Source organism: Girardinichthys multiradiatus, chromosome Y (assembly GCF_021462225.1).
Source record: "Girardinichthys multiradiatus isolate DD_20200921_A chromosome Y, DD_fGirMul_XY1, whole genome shotgun sequence".
In the NCBI taxonomy this organism is placed as follows: domain Eukaryota; kingdom Metazoa; phylum Chordata; class Actinopteri; order Cyprinodontiformes; family Goodeidae; genus Girardinichthys; species Girardinichthys multiradiatus.
Window position 1 is genome coordinate 32260643 of NC_061818.1, and position 23266 is coordinate 32283908.

The 23266-nt window shown below is 40.5% G+C and overlaps 1 protein-coding gene across 5 annotated transcripts; it reads left to right on the top strand.

The window, feature by feature from the left end:
• Positions 1–4941: 4941 nt before the first annotated feature.
• Positions 4942–20732, top strand: LOC124864366 (cyclin-dependent kinase 12-like). Of its 5 annotated transcripts, XR_007037296.1 has the most exons (16): positions 4942–6852; positions 7444–8133; positions 8939–9118; positions 9212–9351; positions 9449–9619; positions 10545–10734; positions 11011–11067; positions 11510–11611; positions 12532–12609; positions 13001–13117; positions 13196–13327; positions 13480–13703; positions 14500–14922; positions 16204–16746; positions 18395–18440; positions 20503–20732. XR_007037296.1 is itself a non-coding variant. In XM_047359134.1 (15 exons), exons 1-15 carry the CDS (start codon positions 5684–5686, stop codon positions 16623–16625), a joined length of 3990 nt encoding a protein of 1329 aa, XP_047215090.1. In that variant the 5' UTR covers positions 4942–5683; the 3' UTR covers positions 16626–20732. The 5 variants fall into 5 exon arrangements, 2 of the variants coding, with proteins under 2 accessions (XP_047215090.1, XP_047215089.1); XR_007037295.1 differs by having other exon boundaries at positions 16204–18440; XR_007037297.1 differs by lacking the exon at positions 18395–18440.
• Positions 20733–23266: the final 2534 nt, after the last annotated feature.

Sequence of the window (23266 nt, forward strand, 5' to 3'; positions counted from 1 at the left end):
ACGTAGCACAAAAACGAGCCTGACAGGTTTCATGAGCTAATAAAAACGATTACAAATATCAAATTCTAACAAAACTAAACAATTTGATCACAAAAATACAGAGAAAATGCATTATTCTAATGTATATTTCCTACTACTACAATTACTAAACAGTCAACTATAATTTTTACAGCTTAATGTTAGTGGAGTAACAGAGAGGTGAACACGACATTTAGATTATTTTGGACATATATGACTCAGTTGGCCATTTAAATACCACAGTCTATCACATTGACATACATTGAGACTTTTGTTATTACAGTACGAATCACCACTTCCTCGTTTCCTTTAACCACGCCCACATAACCACCGGAGCCAATCAGCATCTAGAACTGCTGCTCGTCATACTACATACTTGGAAACACATGCTACACAACAGGTCTATGTCATTTTACACTTTCACTCGTCTTACAATTTCCAATTTAGGTTGTAAATGAAAGCACTTTTATGATGCCGAACCGTTCATTATCATTTTGTGGATAAACTATTCAATGCCTAATCTGAAATCTCACATAAATATATAAATTATGAATTATTAGGGTTTTTTTTCAACTATATTACATTTCTGATCAAACAAAAAAGGTGTATACAGACTGTCAATCTCTGTTTCTTAGGAGATATTCTACAAGTGTTACTTTAATTTTAATATTAGTTTAAATTCTTCTGTTAAATTAAGATAACCTGCATAAATATGAAAAATGTATTATTTATTTAATTCAATTCAATTCAAAATTATTATTAATCCCAAAGGGAAATTAAATTCATAAGGAAAAATTGCTATCCCAGACAACCTAGTGTTGTGTGAAATATAAATGCCTTCCCTGTTGATCAGGCTGGAGTACTGCCTGACCTGAAGAATAAAGAAATCACCTAAATTAAACCTCTCTGACAACATTAGGCTACAAATATATCAAAAAGCACCACATTATGTTCTGATCTAAAGAAATTCATAAACAAATAAACATATCAGTCTCAAAAAGTTTACAAAGTAAATACTTCACAGCACGGTAGGTTGAAAATTAGGATGGTTACTGGACTCTAAAATCAAACGTTTTGCAGTGGCTAAAAAGTATGTTCTCATAAATCAAATATGCTGATCTTTGGTATGCAGTTGTTTGAAAACCTGAACTTATAACGTATGAGCTTGTTTAAACATCCTAAGGATAAGGATCAAAATGTTTTGTTCTAACTGAACTAAATTTCAAGTGTCATCAAAGCCTTTTATGTAAATAAAATTGTTCTTGGAGGGTGACCCTAAATTTATTAGTTGTCCTCATCTGGACACCCCTTACAAAACTTTCTGGAGGTGCCCCTGCATGTATGTCACAAACCTGGAATGTTAGGGTGACAAACATCATGGTTTAATTTATGAGGAGACAAAGTGCTTGATTCAAAAGGTGCTTCGTCGTTGAATAAGTTTACCAGAATGCTTACAATGCAACTAAGTTGTTGCAGTGTGTAAAAAAGTTATATCTTTCCCAACAGGTTTGACTGTCTTTCAGTTCAATTCTATCAGAGAAACAGTATGTCACAATAAATATTTTTTTCTCTTCCCAAGATGTACCTGTAAATTAAAAGGTGTGCTGTTGAGTTTGTATTTGTGTATATTACTTAAATATCTTCGGTATTGTTAAAATTCATATAAAATATTTATATGTACAAATATGTTAACTCACAGGCTGTTGTTTTTGAAAAAGTGGTCTAAAGAACACATTTTAAGTTTATTTTTTATGAAGAAGCTAATATACAGGTCCTTCTCAAAAAATTTGCATATTGTGATAAAGTTCATTATTTTCCATAATGTCATGATGAAAATGTAACATTCATATATTTTAGATTCATTGCACACTAACTGAAATATTTCAGGTCTTTTATTGTCTTAATACGGATGATTTTGTCATACAGCTCATGAAAACCCAAAATTCCTATCTCACAAAATTAGCATATTATTAAAAGGGTCTCTAAACGAGCTATGAACCTAATCATCTGAATCAACGAGTTAACTCTAAACACCTGCAAAAGATTCCTGAGGCCTTTAAAACTCCCAGCCTGGTTCATCACTCAAAACCCCAATCATGGGTAAGACTGCCGACCTGACTGCTGTCCAGAAGGCCACTATTGACACCCTCAAGCAAGAGGGTAAGACACAGAAAGACATTTCTGAACGAATAGGCTGTTCCCAGAGTGCTGTATCAAGGCACCTCAGTGGGAAGTCTGTGGGAAGGAAAAAGTGTGGCAGAAAACGCTGCACAACGAGAAGAGGTGACCGGACCCTGAGGAAGATTGTGGAGAAGGGCCGATTCCAGACCTTGGGGGACCTGCGGAAGCAGTGGACTGAGTCTGGAGTAGAAACATCCAGAGCCACCGTGCACAGGCGTGTGCAGGAAATGGGCTACAGGTGCCGCATTCCCCAGACCTGGGCTACAGAGAAGCAGCACTGGACTGTTGCTCAGTGGTCTAAAGTACTTTTTTCAGATGAAAGCAAATTCTGCATGTCATTCGGAAATCAAGGTGCCAGAGTCTGGAGGAAGACTGGGGAGAAGGAAATGCCAAAATGCCAGAAGTCCAGTGTCAAGTACCCACAGTCAGTGATGATCTGGGGTGCCGTGTCAGCTGCTGGTGTTGGTCCACTGTGTTTTATCAAGGGCAGGGTCAATGCAGCTAGCTATCAGGAGATTTTGGAGCACTTCATGCTTCCATCTGCTGAAAAACTTTATGGAGATGAAGATTTAATTTTTCAGCATGACCTGGCACCTGCTCACAGTGCCAAAACCACTGGTAAATGGTTTACTGACCATGGTATCACTGTGCTCAATTGGCCTGCCAACTCTCCTGACCTGAACCCCATAGAGAATCTGTGGGATATTGTGAAGAGAACGTTGAGAGACTCAAGACCCAACACTCTGGATGAGCTAAAGGCCGCTATCGAAGAATCCTGGGCCTCCATAAGACCTCAGCAGTGCCACAGGCTGATTGCCTCCATGCCACGCCGCATTGAAGCAGTCATTTCTGCCAAAGGATTCCCGACCAAGTATTGAGTGCATAACTGTACATGATTATTTGAAGGTTGACGTTTTTCGTATTAAAAACACTTTTTTTTTATTGGTCGGATGAAATATGCTAATTTTGTGAGATAGGAATTTTGGGTTTTCATGAGCTGTATGCCAAAATCATCTGTATTAAGACAATAAAAGACCTGAAATATTTCAGTTAGTGTGCAATGAATCTAAAATATATGAATGTTAAATTTTCATCATTACATTATAAAAAATAATGAACTTTATCACAATATGCTAATTTTTTGAGAAGGACCTGTAAGGCCCTTAAATATGTCAGTGGTACAATTTCTACTTGATTATCTTAATTATATCCCTCCATAGCACTGAAATGGCCCTAATTAAAATCACCAACAACCTCCTCTTGGCAGCTGACTCCAGTCTCCTCATCCTCCCGGATCTGAGTATAGCTTTTGACACTATCTCACACTGCATTCTCCTCCACAGACTCTAGTCTATTGGCATCACAGATACTCCTCTATCCTGGTTCCTTTCGTACCTATCTGGCCACATTCATTCGCTTCATTCAACTGAAAACTTTCTGTTCCAACCCCTCTCCTGTCACTTCTGGAGTCCCCTATGGCTCTGTCCTTGGGCCATTTCTATTTATTATTTATCTCCTTCTCCTTGGTTCCATCGTCCACCATTTCAACATCCAGTTCCACTGCTACGGAGATGACACCCTGCTCTACCTCTCCTGCAAACCAACTGCTATATCACCTCTATCCCATCTCTCCTCTTGCCTCTCTGCTATCAACTCCTGGTTCAAAAAACATTCTTTAATTCAGATAAAACTGAAATTCTCTTAAGTAGCACCAGTTCCACCCTCTCTAAAACCAATAACATTTCAATCTCCCTCTCCCTTGAGGTAAAGAGTCTGGGTGTCATACGCGACAGTACTCTCTCCTTTTAATCTCATATTAATAATATTGTCTGGTCTGCTTATTTCCACCTTTGCTCCATAGACCACCTCACTCCTTCCATCTGCCCCCAATCTTTGTGTCCACATTCATAGCCTGGTCACCTCCCGTCTTGACTACAGTAATACTCTCCACTAGGATCTTCCACAAAAATTCCTCCACAAACCTTTAATGGTTCAGAACTCTTTTGCCCGTAGCATCTCACAAACCCCCTCCTTCCACCACATCATTCCTATTTTACAACAGCTACACTGGCTCCCCATCAAATCCAGACTTCAATTTAAACTACTCCTCATTACATTCAAGGCCACCCACAACCTTTGTGTTCAGGCACTCTCCTGCTCCCTCGGGTCTTCATCCTCCATTCACCTCTGTGTCACCTGTGTCCGCTTCAGCACCATGGGGGGCAGAGCATTCTCTTACTCTACCCCCCAGCTCTGGAAAAAGCTTTATTGACTTTCATCCTCAGTTTTAAATCTGCCTCAAAACTAACCTTTTAGATCTGCATATTCCTTGTAATGTTTTAGTATTGCTGTTATGTTGCTGGTATTTTGTTGGTTTATTATCCTTTGTTGTTTTTAATTAGTCTTGTACAGTGTCCTTTAGTGCTATGAAAGGTGCCTTTAAATTAAATTTGTATTATTATTATTATTATTATTATTATTATTATTGTGTTAGCAGGTATCAAGTAAAGCCACAAGAAAACTAACTAAAATATGAGCACCTCTGGTTTTGTAAGGTGTCATATTGTGATCATTTTATGTCATCTGACAGGCTGAAAACAGTTGAGCAACTTGGAACTTTTTTTGTTGCTGTCGCGCCATCGCGAGAGCAGTGGGTGGGTTCTTTCTTTTGATAGGACATTGCTAGGATACCTTCTAGATTGACAGCACCCTCTCTTCCGGTTAATTCGCTGGTACGCAGAAGTTGTTAGTCATAGGAGCCACAATGGCGATTGTAGTCTCCTTCAGATAGGGCTGTGGATGATACTAAATCCACTAGCATCGCCCTAAATATAGGCCTGGTTGATTTCCAGAGCCATTAATAATAAACTGGAACATCTACTACACACGAAAATACTATGATTTCTGATCAATATTGAATCTATAGGGGATAAAATTTACATTAAAGGGAACATGTAAACAGCACCAACCGGGTCAAGTTTTCATTTTGTTGGAGAAACGAGCGTCTTTTACTCAAGGCGTTTGCTTGTTTCTGAAAGCTCAGACCGTTATTCTGTGGAATAAAAATACGTTTTCTTAACTTGGCATCGGACAAGGACAGCTTTCACAAAGGGACTTTTTCTTTTTTAGGAGTCCGCTCGCTAGCTGTCGAGCAATAGCTAGCTGTGCTAGCTACGTTGAGGCGGAGGCGATCCACAGTGCTCCTATGTTTGGTTTGGACCTTCTTCATTCACTGACTGACTCAGAGTTCAAACTTTGCTGCATAGTAAAACCACCTTGGATTTTTTTTTCTTGTTTTGGCACTACTCTTGGTGAGCGAATGGAATGAATTGGCGCCGAGGAGGACTGGACGTGAGCGGCCTTGAGTGTTCATTTTGTGCTTATGTTTTTTCTGTTTCTGCTTTGCAACATTTGTTTCGACAGTTGAAGTAGCCGTTGTTTTCTTGTGGATGAATCTCTCGGAACACGGAAGCCGGCGTGAGGTATGCCAGGGTCGGACCGACACCATGGGACCAAGAGGAAGACGGATCCGAGCGGCGGCGTGCCACATCAGACCCAAGGCCCGGCTCATACCTCTGAGGGAAACATGACGAGCAAAGACAGTAAGGCGCTGTTAAAATCTTCCATGTCCACACCATCATTGAAACGAAAGCGTCATAAATCAAACAAACCTAACCGAGAATCCTCGGCGATACCGGGACCCGCAGGTTTTGCCCCCGGTAATACGGCGCCTCCTGGTGTCAACACGGTGAAACCTCTGGTGGAGTACGACGACATCAGCTCCGAGTCGGACACTTTTTCGGACCCCCCTTCCTCCAGGCCTTCTGAGAGGGGGGGTGGGGACCGACTGGATCCCTCGCCTTCACCCGAACACGACGGAGACGATATCAGCAGAGAGCCTGAGAGAGAGAACAAGAGTCAAAGACTCTCCCGGAAAAAGCCTAAGGACCCTAATAAAGTTAGAGACTCTGGGAATGGGGAGCATGGGTACAAAAAAAAGAGCAGCAAAGATCGTGAAAAGGGCAACACTGGGAAAGTCAAGGAGAAAACTGCTTCCTCAGGCTCCTCGACCAAACGCCAGCTCCAACCAGAGGGTAACACCAAGCGTGGAGAGTCAGCGCTCTCTGTACAGACTGCAGCCAGTGTAGGTAGCACTACATCATCTACATCTTCATCTCGCAGTAAGGAGAGCAGTCGCTCAGGGAAGTCTCATAAAGAGAGGCAACAGCGAAGAGAAGGCCGAGGAGATGGAAACCGTGGCTCTTCCCATAGGAGCCGGACAGACCGGACTCACCGCAAGTCCGCCAAGAGCCACAAGTCAAGCCCTAAGGGCAAGTCGTCAAGCAGGGGAAGCCCTCGCAGAAAGGGCGCTAGCTCTGCTGTATCATCGAGTCCCAGAAGAGGCAGTGAGAGTCCATTGGGTAGTAACTATGGACAGCAGGGGGATGACGGCTACTCCAGGCGGAGGTTAGCTCAGAAGAGCCCAAGTCCTTATGGGGATTTGTCTCGCCGCAGCAGGCAAAGGTCGGACAGTCCATATGGCAGCAGGCACAGGTCCTCAAGCTTTGAGAGGGACAGCAGCCCTTATTTGAGGAGGCGCTCCATCAGCCCCTATGTTAACCGCAGGTCCTCCAGCACCAGCCCCGTGTCTCGGTGAGTACATCTTTTTGGAAACTGTAAGGGTGGTCGTACTAAGAACTTTTTAACTGCTTACACCTGCATAAGTTAAGTTTTAATGGATTAAATATTTTAAGAGAGGAGTAGTGAAGTCATGATCATCTCCAGGGAATATGTTAAACCTTCTGTTTCAAGTCAGGTTAAACTGTTAAACCTTTCACTCTGGCAAACTGTTAAATTGTGTCTGGAGGTTGAAGTCCAACCGTCCTTACACCCAAAAGCTTTTTTATTTAGCTTGCACTCCACCATCTAACTGAAGTACCTTATGGATTTTCATAGTAATCTGACATGTAATTTCTTTGTCCTGATTTTAATGCACCTAAAAAAAAATTACTATGTAATTACCACTGGATTTCATAGCAGTCAGTTTCCGGTTAATGTTGCTATTGAGGGAATAAAATAAAAGGCTGAAATATTTGGAGATATCTTCTGACCAGTTGAATCTGTATTACATTTTGAAGGCTTTTTTATTTTCCGTCAACACATTTAATATAACTACTTTGTTTTATTTTGTTTAAAAAGTTATTTTGGGACAACTTTAAGTTCTTTTTGTCTGTTTTATTTCAGACGCTCGGGCCGTTCCAGAAGCCGCTCCCCACTGCCCTACTCTTCTGGTCGCTCCTCTTCTCGTTCACGCAACAAGAGGCATACTTCTTCAGTTTTAGGAGGTGGCGGCTCCCACAGTAGTCGTCCAGCTAGCCGCTCCCCTCCTTCCTCCCGCTTGCCCCTCACCTCCAGTTTGGGTGCAGAGCTTACCCGCAAAAAAAAAGAGCGCCTAGCTGCTGAGGCGGCTGCTCGCACCAACGCCAGTGGTACTGCTTCCCCTCTTCCATCCACTCAAAAACCTGCAAGTTCCACATCCTCACGATCTGCTAAAACTGAGCCGCCACAGATAGAAAGAGACTCTGTTGCAAAGGTAGAAGCCCAGGCAACTGCACAAATAGCCTCTGATACTCCCAAGAGTGAAGATCAAGTTACAGCACCTTTACCCTCCTCCCCTACCTATTCCCCTGCTCCTCCTCCTCCCGAGCCCTCTCCTCCTGTGCCCCCCTGTCCCATCACACAGGTGCCACCCCCACCACCGCCTCCTCCTCAGCTGGAAGCAGTTAATCAGTCCACCACACATCACATGTCCCAGACAAAATCACCCGGGTATGTTCCTACGCGCAGTCCTGTTCGTCAGACACCACTCCACAAGACATCAACTCTCCCCCCCCTGCCTTTACCACCTATGCTGCTGGGAAATGCTCAGGACAGGTGAGAGGTGTCAAATGGAAACGGACTGTTTTTACACATTTACAGACCTTAAGAATTGATTATTATTTAATATGTACATATAGTACTTTGCATAAGTTTAAACTATCCCTAGTATCCTTTTACCTGCTTCCAAGGTGCGAAACTTTCATGGAATCCTATAAGCCACCCTTGATCAATAGTGAAGGTCTTTGAAGTGAAACTTGGGTATTAGCTTATCTTTATTACCATGAGCATGAAATCAAAATGTGGGGTGTGTTAAGAAAATAGAAAAATTGGCCTAAAACTAAAGCAACAAGGCTTTCTTCGAAACTCCAAAAGCCTAAATAGATGTTACCAAAAACAACTTTTAATTATTACTAAAAAAGGCTGAGTGCTTGGAATCAAATCATGGAGATGCATGGATCACTGAAGATTTTTGCAGTATTTTCTTTCGAAGTCAGAACCTGTTTTATTTTATTGCCTAAACCTAAAACAAGAAAGTTCTCCTTTTCCCCACAAGGTCATACCGCCTTCTTGTAAAAGTCATTCCTCATATTACACTAAATAGTTTCCTTTGAATAACAATTTCTGTGGTACAGCAGTCATGACCAAATATCTAAGAAAAAAAAGTATTATATTTCTTATGTGGGACCCTGTTTCAGGTTCCTGTTAAATTGAACTGCCATAGCCACATGCAGACTGCTTTTTCTTGAGTTGTTAGATTGTCAATGTAGTGGATATGTTTATTTTTTTATTAGAACATGTCTTTGGACTTTCTTTAAAAAAATAAGACTCGTCTCTGAATTAGTTTGCTTTTCTCCATCAGTCCAAAGAAATCCACCCCTCCCCAGAGGCCATCAAGAAAGGAGAAGATGGTTAGCAGCCGGCCTTCTCTTATTGATCTTCCTCTACCGCCCACTTTGCCTGGAGCTGACTTGTCGCCCCCTCAGTCGCCTGTCCGGCAGCCGCCTCCTGTACCCCAACTGCCCCTCAAGAAGAGACCAAAGTCAGCTTCTTTTATTAATCACCCATGACCTATTCAGTCATTTTTGCCATGTTAGCTCTTATCTTTGTTTTTCTATTTTTCTTTGGTTTCCAGGATTTGTTGCCCACGATATGGTGAGAGAAAACATAACCTGAGTGACTGGGGCAAACGCTGTGTAGACAAATTTGATATAATTGGGATCATAGGCGAAGGCACATATGGCCAAGTGTACAAGGCAAAGGACAAAGATACAGGTAAAGTATACGTTTGCTAAACATTAGTCATTATGCCAAGATATATTACTTAAATGTGTTTTCTTCTAAATCCCATGTGCATTGCCTGTGTTTGTAGGGGAACTTGTTGCTTTGAAGAAAGTGCGTTTGGACAATGAGAAAGAGGGTTTCCCCATCACTGCCATCAGAGAGATAAAGATTTTGAGGCAGCTCAAACATCGTAGCGTTGTCAACATGAAGGAAATCGTTACCGACAAGCAGGATGCACTTGACTTTAAAAAGGATAAAGGTACTATAGTTACAGAGATGCTATACAAATGTTTTATTGTTGTGAATGTATAAACAGAATTCCTGTCATTAGTCTTACTATTAAAGTTAAGACAACACTAATGGCCATTGCCAAAATGTTTGCTGTCTAAGAGCACAGATAACTTGGTGTGAATTTCCTTTTTGACTTTACATTTATTTGTTTATGTAGCTTGAGACTGTGGAAGGCTTTATTTATGAAGTGCTGCTCGTCTAATGGAAAAACAAATACATTATTCTTGTTTTAAGATGAGCCTTAACAATAGAAATCCTTAGAACCGCTCCCATTTAAAGGCTCCACGTGATTAATTAGCACTGCAACAGGGAAAAAGAGCTCATGAATGCTTAACACATTATTACATATCAAGGTTAGGGCAGTTGTTTCTCAACCTCAGTTCTTGAATTTGTATGCTTGTGCTCACAGACTGGCCCAGTGGACTCGGGAGAACCTTCCTGCAAAGGGTGGATCACATACTTGTTGTGTCTGCAGTTGCAAAACAGCCGTTCTGATTCTCTCAGATTTAATAGCCCCTATATTTGTGTTTTCAAATACATCTTTGCAGATGCTACTCCATATTAGTTTATCAGGATGGTCTTACACACAATAAATAAGCAAGTGTATCAGGATTCTTAACCCTAGCTGGTGTCCTGCTTGCTGTTGCTGCATTGTGGTGGATACATTTTTTTAACGTCCATTCATCCATCCATCTATTGTGCTCTGCTTGTCTGAGAATGGGCCACTGGACTAACAGGTCCAGGAGGAAACCCCAGACATCTGTTTCCCCAGCGCCAAACTCCAGGTCCTTCTGCTCAGACGCCCCGGCCACCTCAGCCAAGATTTTCTGAGCTGACTGCGGCGTGTGTTTTTACATGTGTCTCTAAACAAATCCTTTTGTATTTGCTCTCAGGTGCATTTTACTTAGTATTTGAGTACATGGATCATGACCTGATGGGCCTTCTTGAGTCGGGCCTAGTCCAGTTCTCCCACGAACACATCCGCAGCTTCATGCGTCAGCTTATGGAAGGTCTGGACTACTGCCATAAGAACAACTTCCTGCACAGGGACATCAAATGCTCCAACATACTGCTCAACAACAGGTTAGAGGAAGACAACCCAAGTAACATTTAGTAGCTTATCATTGGTGGACAACTGATTTATTTGCATGGCGATTGTTGGCGTTTAAGCTCTGACAGGTCTTATTATTGCTACAACCCATCTGGCAAATGGTCAGTCCTATAATGTTGTGTACCCTTTTGTATTGTAGTCTGAATGAGACAAATCAAATATACTTCTAATATGCAGGTTGGTTGTTTGAGATAATGCTTGTTGACTTTGTTCCTAATGGCAGATGTTGGATGTTTCTCTGTTTGCAGAGGTCAGATCAAGCTGGCAGATTTTGGTTTGGCTCGACTTTACAATTCTGAGGAAAGGTGGGTGTGTTTCTGTAAATGTATGCAATATATCGACTACTTATCTTAAAGCCCAACTCCAGTCCTAAAGAGTGGCTGCCCTGTAGCTTTGAAATGCATCCATGTTCCAACCTACCAGAGTCAAGTGAATTATCAGGGCTTGATGTCATGCTGCTGAGGTAGTTCAGCCATTTAAGTGAGGTATGTTGGTGCAGGGTTGCATCCAAAAGCTGAAGAACAGTAGCTCTTGACTATATTTGGAGACCCCATTAAATCTTTTGTGATTGCACGAGTTTCAGTTTTATCTTTTTTTTTTTTTTTTTTCTGAATGACTAATTCTCCTGTAGATGGAGCCACAATCCATTTTCTCGCAGCTGAAATATTTCAGTTTGGACACATGGGGGCACTAGAGGTGTATGAATGCCATGTAACATCATGGTTCTTTGTCTTTCTTCCACTGCAGTCGACCGTATACTAATAAAGTAATCACACTATGGTACCGTCCCCCTGAACTACTGCTTGGGGAGGAGAGGTATTCCCCAGCCATTGACGTTTGGAGCTGTGGGTGAGTTTAAAACATTCAAAATGGCGCTCCTGTTCAGGCATAATCCAGGTTTTTGTTTTTATTCCAAGAAACTTTTAAACACAATTCTCTCATTGTGAAGCAACTTTGATAAAAGCAGCAAAGGTTTGTTTTCTAAAAACTGGTTCTCATGTTTTGGTTACAGAAACTGCACCAAAATAAATATTTACTTATATGTTTGGTTATGTTTATATGAAATAGTCACTAATTATCTAACAGATGCTTTCAAAGCAATTCTGCAATGTAAGCAACAACATCGGTAATTTACAAGATTAATTGTTTGCATTTGTTTTCTATTTCTTTGGGGAGCCAGATGAATTTTTAGCTCGGCATAGATTTATCTGGTGAAATAATAAGTACTGAAGCTTCTCCTGCTACTTTTAATTATGTGGTGTAGCAGCATCTCTGTCATGGTGACAGCGACAAAAGATCGTTTTGTTTTTCCAATTACCTGAAGAAAATTGGCCATATTCTATATAACTGGTTAATAAAGCTGAAGTTGATGTTTTATTATGTTAATGATTTTCGTTTTTTTCAGCATTAGGGCCAATTTAAAAGGCCTCAGTTGTGAAAACCAGAGACTGGTCAAAGTCTTACGTTTATGTATTTGTCATATTCCTTGAATGTTGTAAAATACCCAAACCTGAGTATCTATAATAACAAACACTAAGCATTGTTATATATTGTTAAGAGTAAATATAGTTTTCTTAGATATTGTTAAAACTTTATTTCATTCAAAGAGTAAAATTTATTTGTATATTTAGGACTCATTTACTAAACATTTAATAAATAAAAAATCCCAAGCAAGTATGCCTCGTTACAATAAACTGGGCTACTATGCCACATGTTCTATATATTTTTAGTGAGTGTACTTATTTTTTCTGTTGGTTTTCTTTGTTAAGGTGTATTCTTGGAGAGCTCTTCACTAAAAAACCCATCTTCCAGGCAAATCAGGAACTTCTACAACTGGAGCTCATCAGGTAGAGAAACATCTACAGTCACAATGTGGCTTATGTGTTGTATCTGCTTTAACTGACTTAAAAGACCATAACCCAGCTAGTCTGTCTGATCAGTGTCATAATTTGTCAGTAAAATAAACACAAACTACTCATTTCCATTGAGTTCCTCTGACCAGGAGTACATTTTGTGCGAATAAAAGATAAACAGAAGAGCAGAGAATCTTTAGAGATGGGAAATTGACATTTAGGTGCTGGTTCAGTGTGAATAAAAGAAAATCCGGCTCCTTGATTTCAGATTTGATGACCAATTTGAAAACCACCAATTTTCTTTCACCTGCTGATCTAGCTTTAATCTTTATTTCTGGATTTCTTCCCCTGTGATCCCACGTCCTTTAATCCTTGTTTCCTACAGCCGTCTGTGTGGAAGTCCTTGTCCTGCAGTGTGGCCTGATGTCATTAAACTTCCACTCTTCAACACCATGAAACCTAAGAAGCAGTACAGGCGGCGGCTACGAGAGGAGTTTGCCTTGTATGTAGCTTCCCAGGAGCTCATTTCATATCAGTTGTTTTCTGTTTCTTCATGTAAAATATCTGTTCATTTCTGCAGTTTGCCTACTTCTGCTCTGGACCTGCTGGATCGAATGTTGACCCTTGACCCTTCACGTCGCTGCACATCAGAGCAAGCTCTTCTCAGTGACTTTCTTACTGATGTAGATCCCGGCAGGATGTCGCCACCAGAGTTAGTAGCGAAAGACCTTTTAACATATTCACTAAGGCACACTTTACAAACAGCATTCATGTTGCAAAGTTGTCCCAAATCTGTTCTTTTCTGCAGTTTGAAATACAATTTATTTTACCAAATTTTTACCTGTGTGCACTTTCTTTGTCAAGTCTTCCTCATCATCAGGACTGTCATGAGCTATGGATTAAAAAGAAGAGACGTGCGCGTCAGAGTGGGTTGTCTGAGGATGTGCCTGTGCCCAAAGTGCCCCGTAAAGATATCGCTGGGTCCTCCAGCGGAGAAAACAGCCAACCCCACAGCAGCCCGCCTGGAGCGCTGCCCGCTCCCCCAGGAAAGCCGCCCTCCACAGCCAAATTAGAGACTGAGCTGTCAGGTAACAGATCACTTCATAGTATTTTGTTTCTTTTTTGTTTTCATTTGTTGACAATTTTTATTGCATATGAACAAAATGCTACATTTAACATCCATACCAAAACAAGAAATGAAAAAAACAAACAAACTAGAAAACACTAATTGTACAGACTAAAGACCCTGAACATCCCCAGGAAAGAGAGACAAGTATTCACCCAAATTTTACATCAACACTTGTCTTCAAAGTTCTTCAAGCTAAATTTGTCCCTTTAATTTCTCAACTCCCTCTCCCCCAAAGCTGAAAGGACATTATTTATTATTATTTTAACATTGTTTTCAACATTCGTTTAAGCTTTTGGTTTAGAATAATGGCATTTATTTCTGTCAGAAGTCAAGAAATATGTAAATAGTGTAACAGAAATGAAGCACAAAGAGTGATCCTATTATTTAGAACAGCGACCCCGACATTTTTATTTATTTATAAAAGTTGTTTGACCATTATTATCATGGAAATAAATACACCTATAAAATGTTTTACTCTGCAGCCCCTTACTAAACGACACTTGGAGCAGATCTGGTGGTGGACGTCTGGTTTAGATCTCTGAACTTTGGTGTTAATGCATAACTCAGTGGCCACCAAAGATGACTAGTGATGCGAGTCTATAGCTATTGCTGACTATAGACTATAGTCAGGAGGGCTTTATCCATCACATTGCAGCCAGATGCTTCTTAATGTTTTTATTTTCTTAAGTATACGTTATTTAACCTGTTTTTTTACTTTCCAAGTTATGTTTTTGCTAAATGATGTGTAATTTCAGGTCTGGGAGCAGCTGCAGAGCAACTGAATCAAACAGAGCTGGCTGTGCTGCTTAACCTCCTCCAGGGACAGACTGACCTCAAGCTGCCCCAAGTGGCCCAGCTCCTTAACCTCTCTGACTCAGAAACTGTCAGCCAGTTGTTATCAACTATTAATGAGGCCTCTGCCCACCAGGGGGCTCCAGAGGACCAGACTCAGCCTCCTGCTATGCCCCAGCCACCAGAGCCGCCTCCTGAACCCCAGGAGGCCTCACCCACATCTGGAGAAGCTCCTCTCAGCCAGGAAGACCAGGCCAGCCTGCTGGCCCTCATTCTGGGCCAAATCATAAAACCTGAAACCGAGGAGCAAAGCGACGAAAGCAATGGCGTTAAGTCAGAGGAGGCGATCACGCGTGGTTCGTCCGCTTCGACTACTGATTCCAAGGGCAAGTCTGGGTTTAGTCTTTAGATAGTGAACAAAGAGGAAGCCAGTCGGGAGGGAAATCCATAAAATGTGGAAAGCAGAGGAAAACTGTATAAGACCTATAAACTTTTATTAAGTTAGTTTTTAGGTGACCTGATGAAAGGAACAATAATCCAAATGAATCTTGCTATTAGACCAATCATACATCAGCCCCATCCTCTTGTTATTGACAAATACTCATCTCCTTTCAGCGCCTGTCTTAAAAGAGCAAAAGAAACCTGTGAAAATCTCTTGTGCATTGGCTGTCATGTGACCCTGGTAAACAGGTAAAAGTCTGTGCACATGGACATGACCAGTGCAAGACAAGTGCTCAGTAAAACCAAATTAAAGTCAAGTGATGTTCAGCTAACTAAAATAAAAGAAGGTTCACACTGTGTGGTTCCCATGAAATCTCCCTCGTTTCTTTCTCACTGTCTTTGTTTCTGTCTGTTTCATTTTCACGTTTTATCTTCAATTCATTTTCATCATAAAGGAGGTGTCGTGGCTTCTTTGCAGAAAAACAGTCTGTAATGTCAGGATTTTTATGAAGAAAGTCTAATAAATTATCAAGTGGAAATAAATATTTTGAATCTTTTTAGATCTCACCTGCATGTTTCTTTTAACTTTGGTTGGTCACATTTTTTTTTTTTAAGCTTTCACTCGAGATCTGTTATTAGAATGAATGTTAAGCTGAATCACTGCTGACACTGGAGTGGTTACACACCTGGGGGAATTTAACTTTGAAAGCTGAAAGTCACAACCTTGGTCCATTTTGGGCTGCACTCTCTTACAAAGATCCCACACCGGTGTTTGGATCTCAGCTCCTTTTTCTGTTAATACACACAGATTAATGTTCTCCGAGCACGCAACTGTATTTTTATATAAAACAGTTATATGTGATGGGTACAATGTGTGCAGTGTATAATTATGTTTAATGAATAATGATGCCAAATTATTCTTAATAAAAATATAGCTTTGTTAACCCTTTAAAACCTGGGCGGTTTAATAGGTTTTACTTTAGACCTTTTCTTATGGTTACCTCAGCTGAGAGCAAAGAAACTTGTAAGGACTTGATGTTTGCATACAGTTAGTCATGTGCTCCCCTTGTGGTGGATATAGGAATGTCAGCATTGTGGAGCTAAGTTCAGATCTTTTTATGGAAGTGAGGAGTAGAACATGCTGGGTAAAAAGGGGGAAAAAAAAAGCTCAACATTTCTGTTAAAATTTCCTCTGTTTAATTCCTTTTGTTCTTTGGATCCATTAGATGGTGCTGTGTCAAAAAGGAAACAAGTTTTGGCCAACCAGTTGCCTCCAAGCGGTGAACTGCGCCCCCCCTCCCCACCGGGGTCACCTCCACCAGCTCCTCTCCTGGTGAACTCCCAACAAGCTGAGTCAGAAGCCCAGCCTAACAACCAGGACATCAGCCCTGCTGTGGCTGCTGCCTTGCTCCAGCTCATCTCTCAGCCGGACCTGGAGGCTGTGGCCTCCAAGCAAAGCAAAGACCCATCCCCGGCTGTGGATGCCGCAGGCTGTGAAGAGCTTCCCCCACCCTGGGTTGCAGACTCTCCCATTAAACCTTCCGCCCCTGCTGAGTCGCCAGCAGCGGCGGGTACTGCTGCTCCCACCACTTCATCTCAGTTCCCAAAGGACCAGGACCTGCGGTTTTCCCAAGGAGCAGCCCGCTGAACCTGAATCCACTGGTGACCTTAATGTTGGGTATCCTGGGACAGTTCCAGCAGTCCTGGCCTGAAGGGAAAGACTGATGGGGGATAAAGCCACAGAAAGTGACTCACTGGACCAACAGCAGGTAGTGAAAGTCAAATCAAAGATTATGAAAGTGAATGTTTAATGAAAGAGATTTAGGGTTTTTTTCAGGTAATATGATGAACTTTTTTTGCCTAATGGAGCAAGTTGTTCTGTTCCTTTGGTGGGACGGTTTGGACACGGGGTCAGTCTGTCCAGAAATAGTTCAGGTTGCAACACACGCCGCCTCCAAATCTTTGCTCATTTCTCCACACCGAAGAGGCTGGACTCCTAAACTGAGTGCTTTGCAACTGAAGCTTAATGCTGAGTACTATGAGGTCATTTCGCCCCCTCTAAATGATTTTCAGTTTCACTCCAGTGGCCCCTTTCAGTGCGATTATCAGTGTTACGGAGAAAAGGCGTTTTTCAGTTTATTCTTCATGCTAGCTCCCCCTGTTTTCAGCCTGTTACCGTTGTGACACCAGCAGCCCTTTCCCGAATGATCTCGGTCATGTGGGAGAATGTGGCTTCAGATCCACTTTGAGTGACGACTGTGTTCCTTTTTCAAAGCTTTTGTTTTGATTTAGACCCAAAAACAGCCTGGTATGTACTGTCCTACCTGAATTTTGACCCTCCTACATGCAGCGATGGTTTTTGTTGTTAACAAGTCTCTAGATCTCGTGTTTCTCTCTCAAAAATGAATTATATCAAATCATTGAAAATGACAGCTTTGCACATGCTATATTCTGCTAGTTAAAGTTAAAAGAAAAGCGCACACAGATTTACCTGGATTTTCCTGGTGGGCCCTAAACACTTCACCTGCCTGAAAACCTTTGCAACAAGTTGTTTTCCACCTTATTTTCTTTGTTTTGCCGAGATTCTTTTCTACATGAATAAAGTGATAAAATGCTCAGTGACGGTCAGCCATTCTGTTTCCGTTTTTTGCTTTAGAAAAATAAAGGGAGAACTAACGTCTGTAAAATCAAGACAGAAAGAAAACAAAGACAAATCTCTGTTTTTTTTGGGGTGTGGGCAGTTTATTAAATGAGGTTATGCCACAAGATGAACTTTTTTATCTACAATTTCTGTATGTTTCTGTGTGAAGTGACCACTAGATGGTAGTCCAAACAGGTTTTTTCGTTAAACTTGAGAACTGCAGCTTGGCCAGGTTAAAAGGGTAATAAACACACTGATTGTAGGATACTAGCTAGTGCGCAATAAAAGATTACTGGAATCCTGAAAGACAGCATTCAGATATTTGCCCTTGTTTTTTATTCGTTTGGCATTTTATGTTGCAACACAACTCAAATTAGATTGGATGGAGATAATCCAATCTGATGTTCAATTCTTGCCCGAAATTCTCATTTAGATTTAGCTCCGGACTTTGACTGGGCCATTCCAACACTGATATGCTTTGATTTATATCATTTAATTTTCTCTCTGGCTTCATTTTTGTTCTGCTTAAAGTGGAACCTTTGACTCAGGCTCAAGTCTTTCACTGTTTTAAAAAGTTTTTTTTTTTTTTTTTTCAGATTTGCTTTTTATTTTACCTCCATCCATCTTCTCTGATCAGACCACAGCATGATGCTGCCAGTACATTTTTAATGCTAGGGATGGTGTGTTCAGGGTGGTATAGAAGCAGAATAAAAAGTTCAGTTTTGGAATAACCTCACCAGAGTGTAGTGCACAACTCATATTTGTCCTTCCAACAGATTGTCATCCCTGAGCTGGATCCTCTGTGGTTCTTCCAGAGTTACGGTTGGTGTCTTGGCTGCTAATCTAATTAAAATCTTTAAATTAAGGGTCAGACTAAAGGGTGATGAGCACAAATGCATGCCATACGTTTCCAATTTTTATTTGTAAAAAAAACCAAAAAAACAAAAACATTGTAAACCATGTATCTTTCTCTTCCACTTCAAAATTGTGCATAATGTGTGTTGGTCTATCACATAGACCTTAATTAAACACATTAAAGTTTGTGGTTGTAACACTCTGCAAGCAGCAACCTGCTCACCGTATGGGATTAAAAATCATTGTCAGAGATGCACCAATCATGTTTTTCTTGCCCAATACAGATTTGTGTTTATCGTCCACTCTGTTTGGCCTGTTCAGAAATTTCTTTCTATAGAGTACAAAAAATAAAACCTATTTGTGCGTTTTGTTCAATTAAATCCGGCATATATCATAAAACATAAATATGTCATTGCAGGTCTTTTTAGAGAAGTGGTTGTTATGATTACAACTGAAAAGGGGTTAGAATAATATCCTCGTATATGCATTTAATCATATGTCCCCAACCTTTATCTGATTTTTAATATTTGGGAAATGTGTTGTGAGCTCATACATTTATAGACTTAAATAAAAGTGGGAGTTTTCACTTCTAGCACTTTTAATAAAATGAAAAAAAATTGGACCTTCAGTATTTGTTGCTGATCACCGTTCAGGGCCGACTGATCCAAAGTCCGATCAGTTGGTTTTGTATGTAGCATAGATGCATAAACAGCTGAATTGCAGATTTTTTAGTCAGCAGACTGATAATATTGCTTCAAACCCAATCAGCATTGGAGTAATTATATTCGGACCCAGTCAGACGGAGACATGATGTCTCTCGACGATTGGTACTCCCTGTATATCAATAATATTCATATTTCGGTTATTTCCCCACTTGGTTTGATCTCTCAATGATGATCCCGACAGGCAGCCAGGGATCATAAACCTTAGATGGGCAAACGCAGAAGCTTCCAAGGATCGTGCAGACTGTGTGTGTGTGTGTGTGTGCTGAATTGGCTTCACGCACACCCAGACCAGCTCCTCACTTGGCAAGCTTACAGAGCCGCTTACCCCTCTGGCCCAGCGAGCAGCTGAGCCCTCTGGGTGAGATATCCATTCAGAGAGGAGGCAGAGGGAGGCTCACCTGCCCTCTAGCACAGGCTCAGTGTGAATGAGATGAGACGGTGATGCATTCTGTCTGATGCCTCTCCCCGTCGGGACTCCAAATAATAGTGAATGTGCCCGCAGGGAGTTTCCACTGGAGGATGTAGTGGGCAATGCCACTGCCAAGTCACAAAGACGAGACGAATAAATCAGGGCTGAGGAGTGACGAGAGGGAGGCGAGTGAGGCAGTGCCATTCATCAGAAAAGCACCTTATGGGGAATGCCCAAAAATGTGCCAATCTGAAGCTTGTCGTCGCCATGGCAGGGACAGTCGGCGGCGATCAAAATGGAGGCTCCATTTTGAATGCTGGCACTTCAGTCAGCTGCTGCAATTCTGGTAGATTTCCAGACAAACTGTGAAATAACCGAAAGTCTGTTTCGGTATATTCACGCTAAATTGATTGAATGAATATTTGTATTTTTATGTCAGATTGATCAAAATTTCTCAGTGCCTCTCAGATCTGATGACCAGCAATATTAAACACCTGGTTTGGATCCCATCTCACATTTAAAGGAACTTTTAACAGTCCAGACTTAAGAGAAAATGCAAATCTTACAGCCAGATTTCATCATAGAGACATAGAAGCATTTTTTAAGTTCTCTACAAGCTACAGAATGTTCCTTTAATGTCACATGAGCATTGTTTGTCTCAATTTGATTGTGATCTGTCAGCAAACTCAGTGTACTGTTCACTGTTGAGTTTAAACTTCCAGTCTAGTTTATACTTCCCTTGAATAAGTTTGACAGAATTTTCAGACTGAAGATACAACTAAGCATAACCTCTGAAATGTTTCAGAAATTTCTCCAGTTGTCAGATCTCATTTCAAGATTTAATTTCAACGTATAAAATGGTATCAATAAAAAGTTCTTAACTGCCTTCTTACAGCGTATCACAGCAATGAAAACGTGTGAGTGTGTGCAGTCTGCAGTCGTCTTTGTGAGCAATTTGACGGTTTGATGATCGAGGCTGTTTGATCAGCTTGTGAACTCATTGAGGAGAGGCTGGGAACTCCACAGCTCCACATCCAAGACGAGGCGAAATGCAACAAAACAGGCAAATATCAGTCCAGAACACCAAATATTGACAAATGTATACATTAAAAGTAAAGCACATTTGTTGAGATTCCTGCACCTTGTTGTTGAACAAAACGTGAATCAGAATCTTTTAATTATTAAGACAGCTTGCGTGTAAATATTCCTGTTTTCATCAGCTCTTCTTTCTTTGTCTTCTATCAAATAAAATTTTACGTCAGCCATTTTGTTTATGAGTGCATCTCTGTTTATGCAATATTTCAAAAACCTATCCACTTCCTCACAGCTGTGATGTATATTTTACTGCTGAAACAGCATGCTTTATAGATGCCATAACACGGCCCCCCGTTTCTCTTTTTTTTATAGTTTTCTAGGAAATGCAATGTTACTCATCCTTGTTATGTCTAGAATTAGGGCAAGGCTCTAGGAGAACCTGACGTCTTTACAAATACGCCTTCTGAACATACAATGGAAAAACCTTCAGATTTCATCATTTAAAGAAGACAAACTCATTTCTGCTGCTTACTTCCAGGTTGAGGTAACATGCACATTGTATTATTTTTATAAATCGATCAGCGAGGAACAATAACCAGAATATTAATATATAAATTAATATTATATAAATTTCTGGTTATGCCTGCCTCTTGGTGCATACCACCGTTAGTAATGTAGAACCTCGATTTGCAACAATCAACCCCATGAAAACTTAGGATTTTCATTTTGAAGAGACTGTATGGGTTTTATTTTGAAGGGCTAATCTATTTTCCATCCATGGCTAAGGCAACTTGGTAATGCAGGATCTACATTTGCAATATTTTAAACTACAAAATATCAAGCTTCAATTTTGAAAAGTATACAAAAGCTTTATTTTAAAAGGGCCACATAATCCCTTTTCAAGACTGTTTTACTTCAATTAAGAATGTGGAGCCAGCTTCTGCAAAAATCTACTCAAAATATTTCAACTTTTATTTTGAGGGGTACGTCAAAGCTTTATTTTGAAACAAGTTCACTTTTTCATGCATGGTTTAGAGCTATGCTTGCAATAGTCTGAAATTTTTTAGGTTTTTATTTTGAATTGTATCTATAAACCTTTATAATATAAGTCCCAACTGTTAACTCCTGTTAATCACATGTTTCGGCCTTCATGTTTATGATACACACTAATAATAATGATAATGATATTTTTAAATGTCTACAATTACTTCAGCATGCACAAAAATGGACAAATTGAACTTAAAAAATCAAAGAAAAAGTATCAAGGGCATTTATTCCTCCTAAGAGTAAGACAAAGTAAAAGGAATTAACAGCCTAGCTGTGCCAGTCCCACAGTACAGCTCTGGGATTATTAACTGGAGTTTTGTGGAAATATGATGAAAAGGACCTAAAAACCTGGAGAAGTCTTTCCAGTTACAACTTCCATCATCCAAAAGCTGATATCCAGCACCGTTTATGTATCTGGCCACAGCAATGGATGTGGTCTTATTGACCTTGATGGTGCTCACAAGAATGCCAGTGCTGGGCTTTATGTCTAAGTCATAAAGTCTATGGTTAAATACTCTGGTTAAAGAGGTAGAAAAGATTATGGAATGATCCTGGAAACTACTCTCAAACAAGAAAAACATCAAGGCTGAGATACTATAGGAAAAATGCCAAAACTTTCATCAAAGCCCATGCCTGATGAGGTATTTAACGTCAATCACCCAAGAGTTGACAGAGATTTGTCCGATCAAAATGTTGGCCTCGAGGTCGACACCGAGAGTTTAAATATATAGTAGCTTAAGAACCAGGTCCTAATACATGGATACATCTGCATGTTTTTCTTAATCAAAATGTGGACAGTAAGTGCAGTCACAAGTCAGCCACACAGCGCCAACTTACTACACACAGATGCATTGCAAAATATCCAACCACTTCCACTGGACTTTGCTAAAGCCCCTCAGACACCAGCCACCTGATCAAGGATACGATCAAAATCAGGAAAGAACTTTAAACATCAATGAGGTGTCTATTAATTACGGCAGGCCTGTCAATAAAGATCTCATCATTTTAAGTAACCGACAAGATATTATCAATCTGCTTATTGATCTCTAGCTGATGATCTCTAGCTGATGGAAAAAAACAAAACACTGATATCAAGACCTGGAGATCAAGATATCATGTATGTGAAAAACAAAGGCCAGAGTTGTTCCTATTTTGATACATGCACTTGGAACAGTTACCACAGAGTTCAAAAAACACCTTTTAAAGCTGGCCTGCCAACTCAGTCCTGAACATCCTGAGAAAGGTCCTGTCTGTTTGATAATGTTATCATTAGGCCGTCTTTATATTTTGTACATTTAAGCCCAAAATTATTCTGAACCCTGTGTAAAATTTCCATTTAAGCAACAAGACATGTAAAAAGATAAACATGTTTTTCAACTTTTATTAAAAATGTCAAATGTTAAAAATGATTTATACCCTTTACACTCTGTGGACAATCTTTATGGGCATTACAGCAATCAAAGCCTTCTCAGAAGTGCTGACGAGCTATTGCATATCTCCACTGATATTTGCATGATTTATCTTTGGCGATGAGCTCCAACTCTTTGACGTTGGAAGGCCTCCTTGCCATCACCCTA